The sequence below is a fragment of the Lycium barbarum genome, chromosome 4 (assembly GCF_019175385.1).
Source record: "Lycium barbarum isolate Lr01 chromosome 4, ASM1917538v2, whole genome shotgun sequence".
Classification (NCBI taxonomy): Eukaryota; Viridiplantae; Streptophyta; class Magnoliopsida; order Solanales; family Solanaceae; genus Lycium; species Lycium barbarum.
In genome coordinates this window covers 133,627,249-133,637,073 of record NC_083340.1, presented here as the reverse complement: position 1 = coordinate 133,637,073, position 9,825 = coordinate 133,627,249, and the positions used below count along the sequence as shown (strand labels likewise).

General features: G+C 34.9%; 1 protein-coding gene across 1 annotated transcript; it reads right to left on the bottom strand.

Moving 5' to 3' along the window:
• Positions 1-573, bottom strand: LOC132637815 (uncharacterized). The gene has a single exon (XM_060354847.1). It carries the CDS (start codon positions 571-573, stop codon positions 1-3), a length of 573 nt encoding a protein of 190 aa, XP_060210830.1.
• Between the last annotated feature and the right edge of the window lie 9,252 nt (positions 574-9,825).

Below are 9,825 nucleotides of genomic sequence, written 5' to 3'. Positions count from 1 at the left end.
CTAATCATCTCTGTCTCCTTCGAAATGCCTCCACACATCACTAGATTTAAGTGCTTGCCGCACTTGCTCAAAGTTGATAGGCTCCTTCCTATACATCATTGAATTCTCGATATCACGATATCCTGAAGTTAATGAAAATAGTAAAGCACACGCAAGCGTCTCCTCGTCCTTTTTAATGTCGGCAATCTGTAAGTCCATGATAAGTTTATTGAACGCATTTAAATGATCTTGTAAAGAAGTACCTGACCCCATCTTAAATGTGTGAAGACGCTGTTGTAACAACATTCTTGTTATCACCGATCTGTCCTGGTAATGCCCTTGTAGCTTGTCCCATAACTGCTTGGCCGTCTCTTTGTTACTTGTACTCACTTCACAAAGCGCATTAGGTGCAAGAGACAGTTGTGCATCCCCTTTAATCTTTTCCTTGTTGGAAGCCGATGTACCATTGGAATACTTTCCGTCAATAGCATGGATTGAACCTTCCCTCCGCAGTAACGCCATCATTTGGATCTTCCAGATATTGAAGTTGTTGCGTCCACTGAATCTATCAATTTCAAACTTCATAGAACTCATATTTGCTTGTTCTTCCTCCTAGGATCTTCAAAGATTCCTAATGCTCTGATACCAATTGTTAGCGGAAACGTAAAAGAAAGAACACAAGATTGAATGTGGTTCAGATCAAAATGATCCTACATCCACCCGAGAATAGTTGCCTTTATATTATTAACAAAGAAAGGAGAGAGATTCCAGTTACACCTAAGAGAATTTCTCTCTCAACTCTATACTCACTACAAAAAATTTATGAATTTTTTGGATGATGAACAAAGAAGAATTGCCTCTTCTTTTATAGGCAAACAATGACTTGGGCTCCAAGTGTGCTACATAGGCATTTCAATTCTCCTCCACATCTTAGCATCCTTTGGCTCCAAGCAATGCATCCTTTGGCTCCAAGTAATTGAACATTCTTTGCCTCCAAGTAATAGAAACTCATTCAACTAAAATTGACACATGAGTTTTTCTATCACATGGCAAAAACCAAATCTTTCAGTGTCTATTGCATCAAATATATATATATATATATATATATATATTATAAATCCTACATCAAAAGAAAGGAATATAATTTCAAAGTGATGTCGAGGTGGGTCTATGAATATGATAAAGACAATGGGCTTATAATGAAAATTTATGAAGCACGCATCTATGGTTAGTTCATTCCTTGATGAGAATGTGACTTGTGATAAGCATCATGAATGCTCGCCCATTTTTCAAAGTGAAATATGTAAGATTATGGATAAGGACGTGCTCATGTATGGTTGAATAAATACCACAACTCACCTCCAAAGAAATAAGAAAATTTGTATTTTGACATAAACGGTCATTGGTCACGTACTTTTAGTACGTCACAAATATTGTGGTATGTTTTATCATTAATTACCAAAGGTTAAAAGTAAGAAATAAGTCTTGCTTATAAAGGTTTTGGCCATGACCATAATGAAAATTACTCCCTAATAGGAGATGTTCACCATATGGATGGTATTATAAAATATGATAATTAAGTGGGAGCTCTGGAAAAGCTACTTTATTACTACCCGGAGGAATGAAATTGTTCATGATATTGGCATTGTAGTAAGTCTCAAAAGAAACTTTTTAAGTTTCAAAGGCATTGACAATATATGAATTATATTGAGACTATAAATTATGGGAAGGTTTAATATCTTCATATTTACTACAACTACGCGGGTAAACAAAATGTATGTGAAATGTTGCCCATTTTCCCTTTGAATTTGTACCACATAAATACAAGCATGATGGAATCACATGCTATAGAAGTTGGCTTGACCGGTTGGCCATCCCGGTTCAAATGTGATGCGAAAACTATTGAGAATTCACGTGGTTATATATTGAAGAAATAAAAAATTCTTCACGAATTCTCGTGTTGCTTGTTCTCGTGATGCCAAATTGATTATTATACTAGCAACGGTAGGGATTGTATCCCCTGATTTTTGGAACGTATAAAAGGTGATATATATATAGTCACCTGCCATGTGGACTGGTTTACTATTATATGATTTTAACAGATGCACCTATGTTATGGTCACATGTGCATTTTGTATCAACTTGCAATTTGGTTTTGGCAAAATTGTTTGCTCAAATTGTTATATCAAAAGCACAGTTTCAAACTAGGAAATTATGTTGATAATGTTGGTTTATATCAAAGTTTAGCAGAAATTGTATGCCTCCAATTATAGCTAAACAATTGGTTATGAGAACAAAACTCCCAAAAAGAAATTTGAGATGAGATATGTTATTTACTATTAAGCAATACTTGTACTTATCAAGCCAACAAGTTATTAAGTTCCCCTGTCAGAATTGGTTCAGGGTCAGGAACTAAATAATTTCCATCTGAAAATTTGAATGTGCGGTATATAAATTAATTATATTGCTCCACCACAACGCACAAAGGTGGGTCCCCAAATAAGGTTGGGAGGTATATGCTAGATTTTCTAACCTTAAGGGGAGAGATGATAAGCAGCTGAAAAATATGTTTTACGTAATGAATTATCACTGATATGATCCCCGTTTAAAAGATAATTCAAGTGAATTGCCAGACCCATTTGTTGACCCAAAAGTGAATATTATATTTTCGCTGCAAATGCTCCAATTAGAATTAAAGTCCTTAAAGGATGAGTCCATGGCGATAGACCAATCGGTCCCAAAGGTAAAAATCCTTAAAGAAAGAAAGGAGCAAATGATCAAGATGGTCATAATAATGAGGCAAGTGCTTTAAAAGAGCACCACGACATAATACTTCATAAAACTTGGGAAAGGTTCAGGTGCCTGAAAATGATGAAAAGTGAAGAGATCTCGATAAATTATGTCGCATTGGAACTGATGCCAAATGACCGTCGACGGTATCGTTGATACAATGTAGCTTTCAACATTATAAATGGTGACGAGGATCTTGAATTCAAATCTATCAAAGAATGTGGACACATATAATAATAAAATACGCGATTCAAGTATATTTTGTTTCACTTGGAAAAGTGATATTTTGGATTATAGTCCAAGGACCTCAAGGTATAATGCCAGTGGGGTATAAATGGATTCTTGTGCTAAAGGTAAAATGGAAAAATAAAACTATAAAATTTAAAGTACAGGTTATGCCTTTTGTGGCATAAAAGTTTTTCGCAAAAATCCTGGCATTATTGTATGGAGATGTGTTCTCCTGTGGTGGATGCAATGAGGTTTTTGATTAGTCTGGTAATACATGAAAATTTTGATATGCGTATAATGAATTGTTGTCTTTTGGCTATATAGACAACGAAAGAAAATCCGAAGGGATTTAAAATTGGCTGAATCATCTAAGGTTTACGAAAATAAAGCTTCAGCAAATCTTTATATGGGTTAAAGCGATTCCATTGAGTACCCCGATGGTTGTGATGTCGCTAGATATAATAAATATAATTCGGCCTAGATACTACAAAAGAAATTATAGATATAGATTTGTTTATCCTAACAAATATCATCAAGGTTTATTGTTTATGTAAAATGCAGGGCATTATTTTTATTATTACATGAAGTTTGGTCTTCAAGAAAGTTACCCATTTGCATGTAAGGATACTGAACAATATGATGCTCTACGTGGCAGTCAATTATTGATACTTATTTAAGTCCTGCCAAGGTGATAGCTACTTACAAAGAAAGTCAGGAATGCTTGTCTGGCTGAGATCAATAATTCAACACAGTTTGTAATAGTATGGTGTTTATTTGATAATGAATATTTCAAAAATATTGTACGAAGTTTGCATAGCTCAATTGAAAGAGTGATATAACAAAGGAGACAGAATACAACACATTTCGTCAAAGTACTTTTCCAGACATGATCTTCAACAACAATGTGAAATAGATGTTCTACAAATATACACTCACTGATAATTTCACGGATGTGAGAAACCGGTATACAAGATTTGAATGCGTCGTCTCCATGAATTAAGTGATATTTTAATCAGGGGGAGTATAATACGCGCTGCACTCTTTTTTCCTTAGCTGAGGTTTTGTCCCACTGGGTTTTTCTCGCAAGGTTTTTAACGAGGCAGCAAACAATGAGTATTACAAGATAAGTGTACTCTTTTCCTTCACTAGAATTTTTCCCACAAGGTTTTTTCTTAATGAGGTTTTAACGAGGCACATTATCGGACATCCAAGGAGGAGTGTTGTAAATATATTATTTATATGGATGTCCATAACTTCTAGGTGTAATGGCCACCATTATGTGTAGTAATGTCACATCTCCACTACCTCCTCATTGATCTCCCACACTCCCATAATCTTCCCCCACATTCTCAAGGATTAATGTCATGTTTATGACATGCACTTTGGTGGTCTCAATGTATTCCTCTAAATAGCTAGATTGCATGTAATGGTTGGATACTTGAACATACTTGGATGAATAAGAAAGCTCTCATCTCCTGACTCTCTTTATCTCTTTATTGTTCTTGCTTCATCGTTTGATATATTGTACTAACTCTTTTAGAATGATTTGACAACACTAATTTTTCTACTTATTCTCCATTCTTTTTCCCTTTTTTAACCTACAACAATCACACTTTGTAAGGGAAATTAATTGAAGAAGGAATTTCCTACTTATTCTCTTTTTCTTTTTCCTTTTTTGTCACAATGCAATTTTGTTTTTCTCAATAAAAACTTTAGTTGTATTTATAATTTTATCTAATAAATAGTAAATGACAATTTTGTCTACTGTAGAGTCTTTTAATAAAGGGCAAAAAGTTTAATCAACATTTCTAAGGCCCTTCGTATTTTTAATATAGCATAGATAGATTAAGGGCTGAAATTCCAATCCCTCTAAACCTAAAAATTCCTTCCGCCCCTTGTTCTCCTTCGATGATTGAGAGCTTCAGAAAATCCTAACTTAAGTGAATCCAAGATTCCTAATGGTCTTCGATGACGATGAAGCTTTCTCCGATAGCGACTTCTAAGAATACATGGAAGCCCTCAAGAAAGCTTGCTGTCTCGCTGGATGACTTCCTCATCTTCCACTAGTGATATCTGTTGTTGCATGGCTCTGCGATGGAAAAATCTAGGAACGTTATTCAAGATAGTGAATGGGGTTTGGGGATTTAGTTTTGCTGCAAGAGTTGCGGGTTTTGGATTCCATGAAGGATAATTTGACGTATCTGTTGAATAATTAGTTTGTGTTTATGTTTTTAGGTTTCACATGATTGGGATTTGAATTAGTTTTTGAAAAGTTTTCTAATTATTATGATTTTAATAGTTTAGTTCTTAGGAGATTGGGTAATGAAAAGTATGAATAATGGTAGAATCATGAAATATGTAAAGCATAAAATTGTATGAATGACAGTAGAATCATGACTTATGTTTTAGATTTTTTTATTTTTTATTTATTTTTTATTTTTTTTATTTTTTATGTTTCCTATGTTCTTGTTGTTGTATTAGATTTATATGAATATTATATGAAAGTTGTATATAATCTAACTAAAAATTATACACAAAAATATGAGCGAAATTCTGATCCTTAAGTGAGATATACAAATTTCATACCTATTTCACTATTCATACACCAAAATTTGAGTGAAATTTTTAAGCCTTGAGTGAGATATACACATCTCATACATTTTTCATACACAATTCTGAGCGAAAATTTAAGCTTTGAGCGAGATATACACATTTCATACACAAAATTTGAGCGAAAATTTTTGTATATATTTTGTAAACTGAAAAGCATCGTCATATTTTGTAGATATACCCTATTCTTGTGTATATATAGGTTATTCTCGCTTCAAAATAATCTGATTTTAGAAGTTTGGTCAAATATTCCTTTTTTCAATCGTCACTCTCTCATTTCGAACTTAGCTACAAGCTCAGAGATAAATTATATATTCCAGTAAACTTTTAAAAAATTATAACCTCAAATCCACCAACTTCAAATAAAATTTCGTCTCTAACAAAACTGGAAAAAATAAATAAATTAAACCGTTGTTTGATGGCAATCGGTGTGACCTATTGAGACAGTTCCAATAGACACATCGCTTCAATCCGACAGTTTTTACTATAAGTACAAAATGTGATCATTTCCTTTCATTCGTTATTCAGTTATTTTTCAGAGAAATATAACTACCAACCAGACCCCAAACCAAATTTAATTCACATTCTTCATTTCGAAATACAAAGGTTTTTTTTTTTTTTTTTGCTTCTTTTTCTTTTCATTTATTTTCATCTTTTCTGCTTTAAGGAGTTAGAAAACCTCTATGTTATGTGGGCAAAGAACTTTTTAATTATTTTTTGTTTCACATAGTTTGTGTGACCGAGGCAAGTATGATTCTAGTTTGTACAATGAAATTAGTATTGTGATCTCATGGTCATTTGTAATAATTTTCATCAATGCTCTAATTCTTTTGTTGAGTTTCATTTCTTGATACAATGAACTTTGTACGTAAAGATTATCAACTTCCAACTAATACTTTTAGTTTCTTAGTTAACGGCTATGAGTCGAATATTGTCCAACCATTTTCAGGTTGAACTATGGCGGATAAGACCATGGAGTACCTTGATTTGAGCAAGAAGGTAGAGGAGGATTACTTTGATCTGTCCGCGAAGATAGACTCTTTGGAGAATGAAAAACAAATTCTATTGAAGACAATTGAGAAATCAGAGGCCACTGGAAATGATCTAAGAGTTGAATTAGAAGCAAAGGAAAGGGAAATTGGGGGGCCTAAGGAGGACGATTGAGGAACAAGATGGCGCATTAGTTAAGGCGAAGAGGGCTAGAGAAGTAATGCTAACTAAAATCTCCGAATTGGAGAACAAATTGGAGATTCAGGAAAACGAAAGGCTTATTGAATTAGAGGCCACTAGAAATGATCTAAGAGTTGAACTAGAAGCAAAGGAAAGGGAAATTGGGAGCCTAAACAGGGCGATTGAGGCACGAAGACGCTTTGTATAGATTCGGTGAGTTGGCTAGGAGGGCTAAGTCCGAAATGCAAACTAAAATCTCCGAATTGGAGACTCAGGAAAACAAAAGGTTTATTGAATTAGAGGCCGCTAGAAATGATCTAAGAGTTGAACTAGAAGCAAAGGAAAGGGAAATTGGGAGCCTAAAGAGGGGGATTGAGGAACATGAAGACACTTTGTGTACATTCGGCGAGTTGGCTAGGAGGGCTAAGTCAGAAATGCAAACTAAAATCTCCGAATTGGAGACTCAGGAAAACAAAAGGTTTATTGAATTAGAGGCCGCTAGAAATGATCTAAGAGTTGAACTAGAAGCAAAGGAAAGGGAAATTGGGAGCCTAAAGAGGGGGATTGAGGAACATGAAGATGCTTTGTGTACATTCGGCGAGTTGGCTAGGAGGGCTAAGTCAGAAATGCGAACTAAAATCTCCGAGTTGGAGAACAAATTGGAGATTCAGGAAGATGAAAGGCTTATTGATTTGAACAAAAAAAGTTGGTAGCTCTTCTAAGTAGCCATTGGTGACTTCAATTGCTATAAACGTCTTGTGCTATCTTCAAGATGGAAGAAAACGATAAAGTTCTGTTGGTTATGTTGTTATTACAACTTAAAATTCTGTTGGTTATGTTGTTATTATTACTTAAAGTTCTGTTGGTGTAACTGCTTAAGAAAGTATTTTTATTGAACTCTAAACCATTGAATAGATATGTAATTGTGTTTTTATTGAGATTCATGCTTGCGTTGTGTTATGAGTTATGTCGATTATTATTTGAATTCATATATCTTACTGCATGCCTTTTTTGTTAGTAATTTTGGACCCTATGGTTGCTTCATAAGTATATATTATTGTTGGGGTATTTTGTGTTAGATTCCAGTCCTTTGCTCAGAGATCTTTTGGTTCTCAATCCAAGAATAGTGTCTGGCTTTTGGCATTTTCCTAATTTCATGTCTTTAATTATATTCTTCAAAGTTTGTTAAACGAAGACATGTCTTCGTGGCTATAGCCACTTTGCCTAGTAATTCATATATGTACAAAATTGTGCATCTCTGCTTCTATTCCATTTCGTTGGCTATTCAAATAGTCGATTTAGTGGATGGAATAGTAGTAATTGTATACTATTCATTTTTTGGTGATCATAAAAAATCCCCTAACTATTTTTCAATTAAGTTGGCTCCCGAGTAAGTTGTTAAGATATCCCAGAACTAGTAAAACAGGATACAACTTATCGAAGCAAATCGTTTATAGCCCGCCCAATATTGAATTGGGCCTCACGCATCCGTCGCGCGCAAGGGTGGGGCGGGCGGGCGCAAATTCTTCATTTTTGCCTATGAAGGCAATTCTCATGTGCGCTAGACCACTCTCTTATTCCAACCCATTTACTAGTCCAATGAAGGACTTCTCAATATAAAGAGGAAGGAAAGACTTTTCACAACCAATGAGGGACATTTGCGTTTCATAGAGGACAAAAGAGAAGTGAGAGGGAAAAAAAAACCCACAAGGAAACTTTGGCTTTGAAAATACCCTCTATGAAATGCAAATGTCCCTAATTGGTTGTGGAAAATCTTTCCTTCCTCCTTATATTGACAAGTCCTTCATTGGACTAGTAAATGGGCTGGAATAAGAGAGTGGTCTAGCGCACATGAGAATTGCCTTCATAGGCAAAAATGAAGAATTTGGGCCCGCCCACCCCACCCCCGCGTGCGACGTATGCGTGAGGCCTAATTCAATACTGGGCAATAGTTTGTGCAAACTCTAAATTTTCAGCCACTAGTGCAAGTGTTTGAAAGTGTTGTGGAACCTTGGAGAGCGACCAGGCTATAAACGATTTGCTTCGATAAGTTGTATCCTGTTTTACTAGTTCTTCGTCAATATTGTTCTAATTTTAACAAACACAAATAACTGCATACATATTTGGCATCAATACATAGCCACTGCTCTCATTTGGATCAAGCGCAAGCAAATTCTCATCTAACCATCTTGCCAACGCCATGTTTCCATGGCTCCTACAAGCCGATAGCATCAGGTTCCATTTTCATTCTTCGTATAACTCTTTCCGCTTCTTTAATTAGTCCTGCTCGGCCTAAAATATCGACCATACAACCATAGTGCTTGATTGCATACAGTCTTTTTTTGTATCAAGAGTTTTTTTCCCCTTTAGACATTCGATATTCGTAAATTACTGACTGAAAAAATCTGGATTCATGTTAGATAGGTCTACTAAAGGAGTAGATCATTCGTTAATTTCCAACATTTGAAACTGATACCTCTTACTTAAAAAGTTATTATCAGATCCCAATCAGGGTTTATCTTATCCTTGGTGGTTGTTTTCTATCAAGTTGATATCAACTCACAACATAATTTTCTTTTAACTTTATTCCCTAATAATTAGCTTTGATTTGGTTCTCAATGATTGAGAGTTGGCTGATTTGATAAGTCGGCACGCTTTGCTGCTTATGGTTATTGGAGACATTGAATCAGTAGTCCTTTGCCAGCTATATATGGAGGGTGTGAATTGCAGAATGATATGTTCCCGCTATCTTAATTTATGTGATTGACTTTTCTTTTTAGTTTGAATCAAACCTTGAAATAATTTATATTCAGACTTGCACAGATGTCTAAAATTTGTTTGAGGCCACAAATAAAATCTTTTTTTTTTTTTTAATCGTTGTGTCTTATTCAAACTATCCACGAGACTGGGAAGTAATAGGTAACTAGAACGTTTGACTTCATTACCCCAAGATTCCTTTATTAGTTGGAAATTATTGAAGCAAGCCTGGCCCGCTTTGATGGATTATGGAAGCTTTCTATCTTGAGTCAAAAGTATAGGTGTTACACG